This window comes from Ambystoma mexicanum, chromosome 1p (assembly GCF_040938575.1).
Source record: "Ambystoma mexicanum isolate Mex_15411 chromosome 1p, UKY_AmexF1_1, whole genome shotgun sequence".
Classification (NCBI taxonomy): Eukaryota; Metazoa; Chordata; class Amphibia; order Caudata; family Ambystomatidae; genus Ambystoma; species Ambystoma mexicanum.
Window position 1 is genome coordinate 635,895,013 of NC_090921.1, and position 16,609 is coordinate 635,911,621.

Here is a 16,609-nt window from a genome sequence, read left to right on the forward strand (position 1 = left end):
GCTGTGTTGTATCTTACCTTAGGTGGTGTGGTGGGGTTCTGAATTGGCGTCATCATGTGGGTGCTCAGAGGGTAGGCACTGTCCCCTGGGGAGGTGATGATGGGTATCATTAGTGGGTTTGTGACATTACTCAGTATCTGACATGCATGCATGTACAGAGGCATTTATACTCACCAAGCAGCCATGTATCGCCATGCCGCCCAGCTTATAGGTCCCGGTTTAGGGGTGACATTCTGAAAATGAAACTATCATGGGTGGACCCTGGATAGTTGGCATATACTGAGGTGATGATTCCCTTGGCATCACATACTACCTGCACTTTGATGGAATGCCAGTGCTTGCGGTTTCTATAGATGTGCTCAGTTGCCCTGGGTGGACGTAGAGCCACATGGGTGCAATCAATGGCACCTAGCACTTTGGGGAAGTGTGCCACCCCGTAAAAGTCCTGGACGGCAGCCTGCCTTTCTGCAGGTGTTCTGGGCATGTATATGTGCCTGCGGACTGAGGAGCGTGCAGTCATGATGGCCAACACCTGGTGTAGGCAGTGTGACTGCGTGGCATGTGACGCCCCCCACCACTATGGCACTTATTCGCTGAAATGAACCAGTGGCCAAGAAGTGCAGTACATTGAGCACCTTTTCCAAGGGGCTCAGTGCTTGGGAGCACAGGGTGGGTGATGTGAGGTCATCCTCCCACTCACTCAGCAGGTCGAGTATTATGTGTGGTGGAAACCTGTACCTCTCATACACCTGGTCATCAGGCATCCCAAAAGGCTGGTCCTGGGTGTAAAAATTTGGGGCCTGGCTGTTCTCCTTCTCCTCCTGTGGTGTCCCACGACCACTGCTGCAAGGAACGGTATATACATCGTACCGTCTGAGCTTGTTTGTTGTTTGTGCGCATTTTTATGCTGCGCGAGGCCGCGTACGCCTGCTTCCTGCTGGCGTACGTGTTTCTGGATTAGCGCGTCTTTTTTGGCGCACGCGTTTCCCTTGTTCGATTCCATGAAAACGTGTTGTAGGCGCGCGTGTGGGGTTGCGAGCATTTACCTCCTGTACTTCCCCCACATTTTCACGCGTTGTTCCCCATTCTGTGTGTTGCGCCCCATGTTCTGCCCACTTTTGTTGTGTGCGCTGCGCTATGTGTGCTTTCGTTGTGCGTGTAGCGCACGCCGTTTTATGACTTGTACGCCCGCGTGCGCCACCCATGATTTTAACGCACATCCCAGGATTTACACGCGCACAGACTTCCATGAATCGATGTGCGTGGCTTTGGCATGCTTGCGCTGTGATTTTCACACTTGCGCTGCGATTTTCACGCTTGCGCTGCGATTTTCCGCGCACATTGATTCCATGAATCGGCCTGTTAATGTGCAAATTCCATCCAGAGTAAACAGACACAGTGTATATTACATTTGCCAATGCATTTCGGACAGGTGTCAGTCAACAGGACAAACTGAATCCATAAATTCATATACACATATAAACATATATATGTGAACATCCATCATATGAAGTAAATGAAATTAAAAAATATAGACTAAGCTCACCTTATAGTTTTGAATGATGAGCTCTCCATCCTGCGAGGAACGCAGGGACGCATTGATGGCCAGTTACTTCACTGGCTTGAGGATATTGGAAGAGTTCTAGACAAATCTTGGCTCCAAACCTCCTGGCGAAGGACCATAAGTATATAGTTTTTAAGAGTTCAAAAATGTCTGAATAATCACTCTTGTCCAATTCCTTTGTATATCTTGCAGCTTAGACCCAAAAGAAGATCGTCCTGTGGCAGCTGAAAGCGTTCAGGTAAGAGTCTGTGTTATCCCACACTGTCCGTTAAATGATGCCAAGGTTTAACTCGCTGCTTTCTCTTTTCTTACAGGTGCAGCGTAAGAAGATTTGGTGTGCTGGTGAATAATACATCCGGCGGTAAAATCAGGTAAGTATATGGTGGCAAGAGATTGTCCTTGTTTTTTCCCTCGGCTCACCTTGTTTTCTTGTCCCCCTTAGGTGCTGGAATGCGGCAACATAATGATGGAGACAGCGCCGGATCGTAGAGATGCTACGAGGAACGGTGAGTATGGCGCGGCGCTGCTGCTGGCGATGCGACGCGTTCAAAATAAAGTCTGTTTCTGGTTCAAAGGTACGATGAATCCGGAATCAGGTAAGAAACCCAATAATGTTCTTGTTCTAACCTTTCTTCTTCTTTCCCTTCTTTCTAGGCGCTCTGGACTCGAGGCGGGCGTGGCAAGAGGCTGGATGCTGACTGCAGGCACGGTGAGCATTACGCTGCAGGATGCAGAATAACGCGAAGCGTGTGCTGCTCTTTGGGTGTGGTTTAAATAGCCTCCAAAGTAGTCCCAGGTAAGTATTCCTCAACAACCACACCCGAGTAACAAAATAGTCCCTAGGTAAAGTAGTCCCTTCCAAGCCTCACATGGGCTTGGATCTCTTGCAGCACGGTCTGCATCAGGTATGTTTTAACATATGAGCCTGGCGCCTATGGCGCCAGGACTGATGCCCCATATGAGCCTGGCGCCATAGACGCCAGGACTGTACCCATATATCCCCTAAAAGGGGTTGCTGGGCTTTCTCTGGGTAACATGATGCCTGCTTCCGGGGTTGATGGACTTGGTCTGGATGCCCGGGGGTAGGCATCATGACAGTTACATAAAATTGGTCTGATACAAATCCATATTGCATATTCATCAAACATTTGTACCTATGTTCAAGTGAGTCATCACTGCATGGATAGTAATAAACAAATACATTGAAGCCATGTCCAGAACAGTTTAATCACAGTGTGTTATGAGTGCCAAAGTGCTCAAGGTAAATAACGTTTACCTGAACCACTGTATCACTCACTTCCAACTTAACAAGGATGTAGATTCTGGCACCTATTGGTGAAAAATAATCATAGTGATGAGTCACACAAATTATTAGAAACCAATCGCCAAAATCAACCTATGAAAACCATATGCTACATGGGATTACCTAAAGAGTAGGCTGCATCCTCAATGACTGGTATTAAGACAGCTAAAAAATGTTTGGTCTGTCTGACCGGACCTTTATGGAATGCTGGAAGACCGCATGAACGCACCTACACAATGACACAATACACATACACAAGATAATGCCATAGACACAATGAGGTCATGGGCGTGTGACATCATCCACATCCAGATGGCATTGTATGATGGACATTATGTAAATAAACAGTCCTATCCATATTCATAATAGAGATGTGATACTTAACCAACAGGATAGTGAGGCCATATCAGTTCCATTATATGCATTTACATTGTGGATTATTTCAAGTGAATTCCAAATCCACAGCATTACTGGTTATTATGCATGTAACAATAGTACTGCATATCAATGTGACACACCGCTATGTAAATAAACATTCATATCCATAAACATAATAGTGAAATTATACTAAACCAATGGTGCATAGGATATGGAGGCCATATCAGTTCCACTGTGTGCATGTACATTGCAGATTCTATAAATTAGATTCCATAACCGTTACCTTACTGGTTGTTATACATGTCAAAATAGTACTGCCAAGTAAATGTGGCAAAAAGTTATATACAGGTGTTCAACGATATGTAACCTCTACTACATTAGATATATCCGGACGTAAAGACCTATCTCATGACTTGTAGTTGACAAATACAAGACTATGTGAAATCCTGTGTTCAAGTTTTAAGGTAAATATCTCAGTTAAACAATAGAGCCACAAGTTACTTTTTGTTTAGCATTCAATCTGAATAATTTGTTGCAGATAGGGGGAACAAATCATATTTGCATGGTTCATGGTTATCCAAAATGTAAATGTCCTTGAGTTATAGAATGACCCCACGTAGAATCACTCATCCTAAGTGTCTCTAGTATCAGAAGCATAGAAAGTTACAATCCTCATTCATTCCACCAGGTGCCATCACATTGAGTTTGTCAATCCAGAATGTTTCTCTACAGTCCAGTTTATTAGAAAGATTGTTGTGCGCTCCGTTTTTCTTTACTTTTTCCAGGATTTTGAACCTGATCTGTATTATCTTGTGTTGGCTCACCATTAAATGTCTTGATACTGTTGAGCTCATGTCCCTTGTTGTTATGTTTGATCTGTGCTCATTCCAGTGTAATTTACAGGGACATGTAAATTGATCAACACAATAGATGCCACATGGGCATTTTATCATATGAATAAAATTATTTGTATCCCATGTTGCATAATTGCACAGTAAAATCTGAGGCCTAGTCCTTTTCCAAAATGACAGAGACAAGTAAATAAGAACAGCATGGAAAGCATCTGATGTGAAGTACTGCACGAACACCCATTGGTGGGTTATTTCAGTTTTGTTCATGAACAATAAGCATAATGGTAAGAATCCCTTGCACACAGGTCTGTTCACAGCTACACCTTTTCCTCTCTTCCAGCTGCCTTCCTTAGAATCTGCTGCTCAGCAGCCTTCCATCACACCTCACAATGGCCTTTAGGTCTGCACGGCAGTACATTCCCACAGATCAGCTGCATGCTACCACCTTAGAAGGGAGCCTCTCTGCTCGAAGGACCTCAACACATCTCTTCCTATTTAATGCAAGATGCCGACCAGACGTGACCACCTTCAAGGTGCACTGCACCCATCAGAACCTTGAAAACCCCCACAGTCACCCCAGACAGAGCCTCGCCCTTCCTCTTCATCACAGCCTTCCTCACTCTCACGTAGTCTCCCACTTCCACATTCACGCCTTTCACATCTTTCACATCTTTCCTGTTGTCACTCCATACCTTAGTTTTCACAGTCTTAGCTCTTGCGAAGTCCTCAGTCAAAAATAAAAATATCACGCTTTGCTGTGCCAAACCAAGCCAGACACATCCTAGTGTGACCCTTCCTTCTCCTTAAGAGTTCAAACAACACTTCCCCCATTGCAGAGTGGTGAGACAAACCAAGTGCTGTCACTCTCTCCAGGATGTTCTTCTTACTTGATCCACATGCATCCGCCATTCGTATAGTATCCATCAGGGGCCTGTTCACGCTTTCTTCAACTGCATTGTTCTCTTGTGCTTCACGCCACACTGCCTCCAATATTCTCCTGCTGCCTTCCCCACAAACTAGGAACCATACTGTATGTATCTATGACACTCTTCCGGAGCTTGCAGATTATGGACTACTAATGGAATCGCTCAGTGAATTGGAGATATCGCTCTCAAAAATCTTGATTTACATGTCAAATCCCAAGATAAGCGAAATGCTCAGAAGCCCTTGCGGGCCTCGCACAGATATCTGTTCACAGCTGCACCTTTTTCTCCTACCTCCAGCCACCAACCTTATAACAATCTGCCTCACAGTCTTCCATCAAACCTCAAAATGGCCCAGTGGGATGGACGGCGGGCATGTACACACCAATCAGCTGCATGCTATCACCTTAGAGGGCAGCCTGTTACCTCTGAGGATCCCAAAAGCAAACTGTGGAAATTCTGGTGGTTAAAGCATTTGCTTGAGCAAATCCATCACAATTTGGTTTTGTTTTGAGGCAAGTGGAGGCACTACCCTCACCATGTTAGATGTGAACTTGCTCAATACCTTTGGCCAGGATCAGTCTACAGTTCTTAAACTCTTTGTCTTGTGAGCAGCATTTGACATATTCAACCATTGATGTGGAGGACTACATTGGTAGAGCTTGCTAAAGTTTCCAGCCGCGGGATGGGGGAAGCTTATTTCCAAGTGGCCTTAGTTGGAGTGATTAAGGATGGATGTCACTCAGAAGCAGGGTTGAGGACATATGCTGTGCCTCAGGGTGGAAACCATTCCCCATTTGAATGTAATGTGTGTGCAAACCTTGGCAATTCCACTACAGATCAAGGTCCTAAAATGTCATGTTGCAACACAGACCACAACTACAGCACTCTGGTCAGAATACCTCTTTAAAAACCCAAAAGCTTCCGGGGCAAAACTAGGGGGTTGAAGATAGGGACTTCTTGAGGACCTTGATTGCTGAACAGAAGGGACACAACTGGTGTAATGTTCCCTTATACTATTTCCCAAACAATAGCATGTGATGAGGATTACCAATAGACCGTAGGTTCCGGAAATGCAACATGTACCTCTGTCGGGTACTCAGTAAGCACGACGAGCACAGCTTTTACGAATAAACTTTATGTTCTTGAGCATCACGAACCATTATCCGTGCCCGCTATTCTAAGCAACCTGTTTAAACTCAACTTTCTTAGTCTCAGGGTTTGTGTCAGGCAGAGTTTTACAAGCCAATACATTAATTATCTTTCAGTAGTCTGAGTAATAAGTGTTAGGGAGAATTCTCTGTTTAGGCTGAATTTCCTAACCTAGTGAGTCCCCCAGCAGCTTTGCTGGATTTCTGGAGTTTGTTTCTTTCATCCTGCCAAGAGTGAGACTCTTTTCCTCCCACTCTTGGACATGAATGTGGATGATTTCTTTGAATGTCAATGTGTTCTATGGGCGATCGGGTCTTTTACTCCATAGAACCTCATGTGTTTTGCTATGTGTGTTACACCGCACCCTCTGTGCCGTAACACTGGGGTGTCCTAGGTGATCCCCACCATAGACTCCATACCCTGGGACTGACTACTGTCTCCCAGGGCATGTAAAGTCACCATTGGCTTTACTAGACCTAAATTTACTAACAGAACTAGTACAAACCATCCTATTGTGGACATACTGGTAGGGGTAATTATTTAATTACCCCTGGGTCTGTTATTCGAGGGGGCACTGTCCCGTCCCCCCTCGTCGAGTTTTGGCTGGTGGCAGTGGATACTACTTTTTATATTCGACCGCGAATATATTCCTATGGGATTCTTCCCATTGTTCGAGGCTAATACTTTTTCACGTTAGTCTCTAACATACCGCCGGTCTATTTGTCTTAAATAAATCCACCGGTTGGTATTTTCTGCCAGAACTCGGTTTTTAAAATGTATGTGTTCGCCTCTGTAACTCCGAACCAAAGGTTGAGCCCTTTGTTCCACTTTTGGAGGGCTTCTCCACAGAAGCCCTCCAGAGTGGTGCCATTCTGTCTGGGTACCACAGGGGGTGTGGGAGGGGGTTTAGGCACCCTGGACTGAGTTGCCTTGCCAACTCAAGTCGCACTCTGATGTGATTGGCTCAAGTAGTGAGCCGCCCCGCTCACCACTTAGCGTGTTTGATTGACAGCTAGGCTGAATGAATGGGGGTTTTCTGCATAAAAGCAGGGCTTTTGGGACTGAGACTTCAGAAGTCGCCATAGGACCTAAGAATCCGACGAGGGTAAAGCTGAGTCGACCTGCAACGATGACACCTCCGGTGGAGCCCTGCTGAACCGACTCACCACTTCCCAACGACAAAGGAGATCTCCCTGCTGGAGAGTCTTCTTCCCCTGACTGGTGGGAACAACCAGTCCCTTGCATTTTCTTCGCTTCCAGGACGTCTAGTGGTCGAATTGCCCGTGCTGAGCACCCCGGCAACAGGATAGCCACTAACCACTGTACCGCGACCAATAGGTGGTGCCTTGTGATTGAGCACTCCGCGGCTGGTCTCTTCCCTGGTGGTGCAACGATCTTCAACTTTTCCTCGACAACGAGACCCTCTCATCTTCTGGCAAAGCCCCGACTTGCATCCACCACCAGGAACAACTGCCCCCGCCGGAGCTGTCTCTTCACTTACAAGGTACTGTGTCCGCCTGGCTTCCCTTGAAACGGTTAGCGTGAGGTGTCTTAAATCCTTACCTTTCCACTGGGTCGCCTCCAGACCTTCTTAACTTTTGTTCTAAAACTGGTCCAACCTTTCTGTGACATTTTGCTACAAAGACTTGAAGTGCATTTTCACTGTGGTATCTTTTAGAACATATTGCCTTGCCTCTCTCCAAGTGGGCCTGGCCTCTGAACTTTGACCTACAGCAGACCCTGCCTTACTTGCCTTGCATTTGTTTCGTAAAAGTGTTGGTACTGAATTGGTTTCATACCCTGCCTTTTTCTCTCACTTTCTAACGAATACTAGAGTGCCATCTAGGTTAAAGCATTCACCTCTGTCTGCAAATAAGTGGTGCCGTTGAACCTAGACTTGTCAAAATATTGTTATGGGATTGATATATACTTATAGTAACTGTGATTGAAGTTGTTTGTCAGTCATATTAGTGCCAGTGTGTTTTCCATAGATGTATTTTTAAATAAATAATTATATATCTTTACACCCAAGCTCTGATCAGTGTCTACTTGTTCTACTGTGTAAATTGCCCTATCCTGTATACTCCAAATACGGCCTAACTCGTCTTGAGAGAAGTCTGACTGCTCAGCCACGGCTACCAGGTAAATCTGGGTGGTACAGACTGCTACCAATTGGGTTTACTGCTAACTCCTGTAGACTTAAACTTTTTGCAGTGGTCCCAGAGGGAACTGCACAGGTTTCTGCCTAACAATAAGGAATCCTTAATCATTCAAACCAGAGTCTTGTTTGTTCTGTTTCTTTATCATGCAGGTTTTGCAGTTTTGAGATTTTGTGGGTGTTTATGCATTTTTTATGTCCTTTAATCTTATAAAATCAAGCTCGCATTAAGAGCCAAACCAATCAGTTTTACTAAACTTCTTTCTCTTTACAAAAAAAGCAACCATTACCAAAAGCTTAGCAAATTCTTGCCATCTCGAAGTCTCTTGCCCCTTGCGCTCTCTGCTAGTTATCAGCATGGGAAAGCCATTCAGCTGCAGGAAAAGCGTTTGCATGAAAACCTTTCAAGAGCAAGTTGAAAAGTGTGGTGCCCCCAAATCCCGGGCATCTGCACAATCAGCAGTCCCGGGCATCTGCACAATCAGCAATGTACTGATGGGTGAGCTTAAGAATTGTACCTGACGTTCATTTGTGAAACCTACTGATTCAGCTGAGCTTCAGGCCAGGATTGCTGAGAAAAGAATCTGCATCTCTGCAAGAAATGCATTCGTGGGCGTTTGTAGAATGGAGGCTGCAGGCAGAAGGGCGTTATGCAGAACACCACCGCCAGGCCACCACAACCTCCAGGATGCAGAACACCACCGGCAGAACGTCTCTGCGTCATTGGGGCTGCCATGGACGTTATGGCAATGGGCAGCTGAATGCAGGGATGTCATTTCACGAAAATGCCTGGGGTAGCGGAAGTTACCTCACACGATCCTTGACCTCTGCTGACATCACAGGAAGTGATGTTATTTGACCCCCACGCCAAAGTGATATCACGGGAAGCAATGGAACACAACCTTTCACCCCTTGACAAAACAGGAAGCGGCATCACATAGCATTGTTCCTAAGTACACTGCGAAAAATATGGTTACGATATCACTATAATGTGATATGCATTTCATATAAGAATGCATCATCATATGTATCTTTAAGGGTCTGCAGTCATCATTTCGAATGCATTAATGTCGAAAATAAAAATGTCGAATTATTTTTCCTATTTATGTTTTTTATTTTATAGTTTTTTAGGGGTCTAGTTAGTTAAAAAAGGGTTAATAGACAAAAAACAGGTGGCTGGGGGGGAACCCCCCCATAAAAATAAAAAAAAATAAAAGAAAAATTTGACATTTTATTTTGACATTTCGCATCCGACATTAAGGCATTCGAAATTATTGCATTCGACTTATTGACTATAAACCTCTTTAAGATCAGTGTGTATAGGCCCATATTACCAAAGTACTATGAATGTAAGCAGACGTCCATGGGCAAATGATAATGATGCATGGTATAGCACTTATGCTTAAGCGCTTTATATAGAACAAATATACATGAAATATCACCCAACCTGTGTTGGTACTCATTTATCGACCCCAGAAGCATGAAGGGCTGAGTTGAGGTGTTTAATAACAGACATCAGTGACTCACCCCCTGAAGTGTGCCTGAAATAAACCTTTAATGAGTCTAGCAATTATTGTATGGAATTCCAGAAAGACAAATTATTTGGTATTCCTATTCTTTCTTATTTAGGGTCGAAACTGAAAGTGTTCGACTTGTGGAACCTGTGTTCTTTTTTGTAATTTTCTTTTTTTTCCCAAGAGGCCTGAACAAGAAATCCAGCCACTCCAGAAGCAAGGAACCACAGCCCAGGAGCTTGCATTAAAAAAAAAAAAACACTTTAACATTTTTAATTTTTTAGGAGTATCAAGGGAGACCTCAGGGGGTCGCAGTTGTGACCCCTGGCATCCCTTAAATGGCGTCCCTGACTGAATGGGGGCAGGGAATAGAAAAGAAGAAGAGGGAGGAGGACGGCAGTGGGGGTCCAGAGCAGTGGTGTACCCAGGAATCAAACACAGAGGAGGCCAAAGACAAAAGTAGGGAGGCCACCTATGAAAGGTAATGTGTGAAGTCACAAGCACTCCTTGAGAGGCTTTTGTGCACACCAACCACCCACACCACACTGCATCAGAATGCAGGCACACACCATTCAGTGACTAATGGCCCATCATTAGCATTTTCTTGGCTACATTCTGATGGGAGGGACTGCAAGCTGCTCTATCACTGCTCGCTTTTAGACAAAAGGAGTATTGCCTTGTGATATGCAGACATTTGCCTCAGTGAGTCTCACAAATGACACCATGAACAGAGAACACAGTCACTGCTCACCTTAGGTAGGCTGAGGCATTTTACAAGAACAGCAGGGGCCTCAGTTATATTGTTAGAACAAGTATCAACCGAACAATTGAACGGAACCCCCTGTTGTTCTGAATTTGTGGTGGGCAGGGAGTGGTCGGACACACAGGACTCTGGCAGACTTGGGGCCGGCTCTGCCTCCACGGAATTGGTGTGGCATTTAAGAATATTAAATCATCTGTCTTCTTTGAACCCGAACTGCACTTTAATCTCTGCTCTTCAAATTCATGTGCTCATCCCTCATCCTTGTTGTGGCGCTGCCCGATGACGGGCGCGCACGCGGCGGCGTGACGTTGCACGCCGTTGCGTGCAGTATAAATAAAAGGGGCGTTTCCCGGCCGCATTCAGAGCGACCAGGAAGCCCGAACCAAGACGGACATGTTGGTCTGTGTTCTTGGGGCCGGGGCTTACGGCGAAGCGCGCGGGGGGCGCCAGTCACCCTCAACACTTGTGCCCCCCAGTTCTGCCAGAACCCTGTGCGAGATTTTCTGGGGCACGCCCCATAACCCCGCCCTTCCCAACATTCTGAAAGCACTGCCGGTGGGGACAGGTTTAACAGCCACGCTAGGTCATTCGAGTGTTAACACAGAGCAGCATGGAAGCTGGAACTTAAAAATCCGAAGACAGACGGAAAGATGGGGTTCTTTTGACTCCAGCCAGCTCGGAAAGTCTCGCAAACTGCAGCTTCCTGCACATTTCGAGTTGTGAACGAACCTCACCATATGCCAGGCCGCTCTGATGTTCATTCAGAAGACGGCATTCAAATGTAGAGGGGGAAAGGGGGGCTGCTCAGTTCTGTCCTGAACCCCCTGCTGTAAAGTGTTTTTAACAAGTCACCCCCCCCCCCCACGCGCGATACTTTAATGGGCCAGACCAGTTCTCAAGTGACATGACACTGCGGGGGAACAGGGGGGGAGCTGGAGTAGGAGGAGGGGGGACGGACAACATGCTACCAGGGTCCCTTTCCATGTCCGGCAGATCGGTAACAGTAGTGGTACACTTTTACCCGCACGTTTGCCAACCCGCGGGATTTTCTTTCATTTGGCAATGAGAGCGCATTCCAAATGTTAAATAAATAAATTAATAAACAAATAAGTATGCTTTGCCCACTCCGTCCAACAAATCCCCCTGGATTACCATCAGCATCTGATTTGCATGCTAGAGCCTAGGGATAATGATAATGGACTCTCTCTGCATCCACCAGCCTGCCCAGCCATAGGAATCCATTATACATGCCTCACATTAACTGGACATTTCTTCACTAACACATTTAAAGCTATGCCACCTTCTAATGAGTTGTCATCTGAGTGTGTAGATCTGCTGACATGTTTACCATTTTCCTATTCTCCTTCTAGGGATCGATTTCGCACAATGACCAACGTTCTTGGCGATGCCCTTGCAGCAGGGATTGTGGCGCATATCTGTCGACGAGAGTTTGCGGCCCTACCAGAAAAGGTATGTGTTGTATATCCCCACTGGAGTGTGCTCAGTGTGTCCTAAGGCTTTCCGTACCTGCAGGCCCGGCTCCGGCAACAGGGGGCCCATCCCCACCCAAGGCCAAGTCCTGGCCCCCTCTAGAAATGAGGCCTTGTCTGTGGTGTTTTTTTCTTCCTTTTTTTTGCAAAAGTTTGAATGTTTTTTAACCATACTCAATATATTAAAAAAGTTACCACCATTGGGACTCAGTGGTGAGGGAAATAGGGTGGTTGCAGGCAGGTGGTATTTAGCAATTAGCATTCTGTGGGGCTGCACTCCAGGGGGCCCAGTCAAGATGTGTTTGCTTGCCTTGGCCCATGTTTTATGCCCCACAGCCATGAAAGCAGAAATTACCTGGGAGATGGAGGGCCATTCACACCTACAGGTAAGGTAGCACACTTGCACAAGCAGGCAGCCTACAACTGTCCAGCATGATCTTGTGTGACTTTTTTTAACTGCACTGTTCATCTTACTTACATTTCAAAACTCTCATTTACAAGGTAGCTATTTTTTCAAACGTATCCAGTAGATACTTAAAGTAGGTTTTTATGTGTGGGCAATATAACTGTTATTCCCATCATGCTTAAGAAGATTGTTAACTGTAGCAAACAAACAATGGCAGGTGATGATGCTTGGACACAGATTTCTGCACCAGGTCCAAAACCGGCTGAGGACCCTGACAAATTCTATTCACTGGAACACGAACCACTGCAAGCATTTTTAGGCCTTGTGGGACAGCATTTTGGGCAGGGCTGCTCACATTGGTGGCAGGGAAGCCAAGGCTGATTTGAAAACAAAGGTATGGAAGCCTGACCAAATCAATGCCAGTGGTTATGATTGATCCAGAGATTGCATCCATCACAACACACTGACGGCTCTTACCAATTACATTCAAAGTATATATTCTGCTGCAACAACTAATTGAGTATAAGTGAAACAATAAAGTTGGTAGTAAAAACAATTCGGGGGGGGAGGTGTAGTACAAAGTGATTTGATGTAAGGCTTTGAATTAGGCTATTCGGTGTTAGCCAGAACGTTTGCATTAGGCCACAGATAGGATGGAGAAAGGATGTTAGGAGGGACACACATTCTACGGATTTGTTTAGTTGTTGACCCATCCATTGCTATGATAATCCGTATGGTATGCCCACCAACTACCTGCCTCCTCCCTGCTGAAACATACCCTCTTGGATACTCTTTGAGCTAGCTCTGTCACAAAGTAACATCAAACTTTGTGCTGTATTGGGCCTGCTAGTGTTATAACTTACCATTCTTTAGAGTGTTTAATGACTTAATTGCCACAGTTAATAAGCTCCTGTTGTAATACAAAATCTCTTAATGTGTGTTTTCAGCCAGTAGATTTAAAATCAACATGGGTGTCCTCATATCTGTTCCTTGTACTGGGATCCTAAAACAAGCAATGGCAAAGCCAGCTGTTTTGAGATGTGTATAAGTATTACACAGGCATTTGCCAGACAATGACATTGGGCCTCATTACAAGTACACCGGTCTGGAGTTGACGGCGCCGGTAAAACCATACCGGCGCCGTTTCCACATCCGCCCAATCATGACCCGCGGCCCCGGAAATAGCACCTCCCCCAACCGCCACCGCGGAGTTAAGGGTCCCGTAAAGTCCACCTGCACAGAAACCCCTCCGTTACCGGCAATGCAAAACACCGCGAGCATCACAACAAGCGCGGACACGGAAACACCGCCAGAAAAATGGCGTTAAAACCATGATCACGGTGGCGGTACCGTCACCACCGCGAACATGACGTTAAACAGTGCCTGCTGAACTGAATCAGGGCACAGGTGCACCAAATTAGCCCAGATGGACCCAGCAGCACACTGGGAGCCTACAAAAGTGCCACACCCAGCCCAACACAACACAGAACCATGCAGGCAGCAGCTCTAGTAGCACTTGGACTGGGCCTACTCAACCAACAGGCAGCACTGCACGTGATGGCAGTAATGGCGCAGAGGAGGAGGAGGCGCAGGCGGCAACCAGCCAACCCTGCACCTATGGCAAACCCCATTGTCCAGCCAGCACAACCCCGCAGGCAGCCTGCAATACCACGCATCAGGACCTCACACTGGAACCTTACCCCAGGACAGATCCACACACTATACTGGCTGGACCGTCCAACAATCCTGTACATCACTGCCATGATTGAGGACAACATCAGCAGCCACATAGACACCCCCACCGCCATCCCCCCCCCTCCTGAAGGTTGTGTCTGTGCTGCATTTCCTTGGCACTGGCACCTATCAACACACGGTCGGTGAGCTGCACGGCATATCAGAACCCTGTTTTTCAAAAATCCTGGTACAGGTACTGAATTCCCTATTGCGCCATGTGTCGGAACACATAGCCCTACCCCGTACCCTCCCCGAGGTCATTGCCACCAAATTTGCCTTCCATGCCATAGCAGGCATGCCAAATTGCATAGGTGCAGTTGACTGCACCCACATTGTGCTGACAGTACCACGTGCAATTGAGATGGTGTTCCGCAATAGGAAACAGTATCACTCGTTGAATGTACAGATGGTATGTGATGCCACGCTACTGATTACACACTGCTTTCCCAGGCTCAACCCATGACTCAATGTTACTGCGGAATTCGATGTTGTCACGGTACATGGAACGCTATGCTGGACAAAGCACATGGTTATTAGGTGAGTACAGCTGACAATGCTCTGACCCTCTTGAAGTGGTGTGTGTGTCTCCAGGCCAATGAGTAATGTGAGTGTACCGCTGTGACCGCACATGCATCACCCCCCCCTGCCATCAACCAAATAGACAGCGGATCCCAAACATCACAAAGGAAGACATGACAGGTCAACTCAGTGTGTCCGTACACACCCTGCCACATGACACACACAGCCGATACTGTCGCTGTCCCATACACTTTGTGCCACTGCAAACACCCACCCACAAATGGAACACTGCCCTCCCAATGCACATGATGCCTGTAAATGAGACATCCTGCATTAACTACTTCCTTACAGTGGAGTGACTCTGCCATGTGTGCACATCACTGCACTATGCCATACTCACAATCAAATGTCATCCGCAGGGCAGAGTACACATGCACGTAAATATGTAGGTCAATATCCATTTGGCTACATCCACTGTGATGGCCAATAAACACTTCAAACCACTGCATGGCACACATGCATGAATGAACAATGATACACAATAGCACAGCATCAGATGAAGACATGATACCACAAACACTGACATGTCCCCCCATCTACATCCCATGTAGGTGATGCTGGATATGCACTCACGCCATGGATGATGACACCTGTACGGAGACCAAGGAACAGGCATGAAGAGGCGTACAATAGGGCACATGTCCGCACACGTGGAATGATTGAGAGGACATTCGGACTGCTGAAGGCCCGGTTACGCTGTTTGAGCAGATCTGGCGGATCACTGCTGTACAGACCAGTGAAGACGGGTAAAATCACGCTCGTATGTGCCATGATGCACAATCTCTGCCTGCGCAGGAACATCCCAATGCCCCCAGACGCAGATGAAGAATATGGGCATGGAGATGGGGATGGAGATGGGGATGGGGATGGGATGGCACCACCTCCTCCTGGGGGTCCACTTGATGGCCAAAGAGCACGGGATGAACTGATTCGCATTTACTTTTGAGACACAGCACATTCACAGCAATGCATGGACATGGTGATGACAATAAATGATTTGTTGTACTGCAAATTAAATGATAGATGTCCACATATGTATGTTTTGATATCAAATGATGATATATTGATGAATTAACAACAGGGAAGGAGGTGCATTGGTTAGGGAAGCTGTACACCCATGCCCACCCACCACCCAAACGTACCCACCCCTACCGAGGCCCCAATGTTCAAACACCCAAAACAACCTCCCCCACCACCCAAATGTACCCACCCCCACCCAGGCCCCAATGTTCAAACACCCAAAACAACCTCACCCACCACCCAAACAAACCCACCCCTCAAACCCTTCTAGTCCACATGTGTCCTGCAGTGCCCCACACACATGCCATTACTTCTGGGTGCGCTTCTGTGCCTGTGCATCCTTGCCCGAGAGCCCCGTTAGCCGACTCGAGCGCCTCCTTGGACTGGCAGTAGTGGAGCTGGATGGGGTGGTGGTATTGGATGGCACAGAATCAGGTATAGATGGCATACGTGCAATATTTGCCCATTGCCCAATCAACATGGACTCTATGAGCCTGGAGGTGTTGTCATTCCCCTCCCGCACATGGCGTGCCAGGGTGACAATAGTGCTGGCAAAGCGTCCAATGGACCTTGATAGGCGACGCACTGACGTGCTGTAGCACTCCCTCTGCAGCCTAGATTCCTCAAGATGCCTCTCCACCAGCTGGGTGAGGGTAGCCTGCTGCTCCACCATCCGCTGCATGCGGGAATTAAGCTCTGCCATAGATGGGGTGGGTGACCTCATGGGACTTCGGAGTGATGTGGGGCTAAACTCCAGCTGATGGAAGGATCCGA

The 16,609-nt window shown here is 46.8% G+C and overlaps 1 protein-coding gene across 3 annotated transcripts in view; it reads left to right on the forward strand.

Moving 5' to 3' along the window:
* The window catches only part of LOC138577868 (excitatory amino acid transporter 5-like), a 518,879-nt gene that overhangs the window by 473,924 nt on the left and 28,346 nt on the right, over window positions 1-16,609 (forward strand). For 2 of the 3 annotated variants that reach the window (XM_069649661.1, XM_069649664.1), the window contains one exon: window positions 11,977-12,076. In XM_069649661.1, coding sequence (XP_069505762.1) covers window positions 11,977-12,076 — 100 coding nt within the window. Of the gene's footprint in view, window positions 1-11,976; window positions 12,077-14,686; window positions 14,774-15,366; window positions 15,732-16,609 lie in introns of those variants that run through there. The other variant, XM_069649663.1, reaches the window with a different exon arrangement.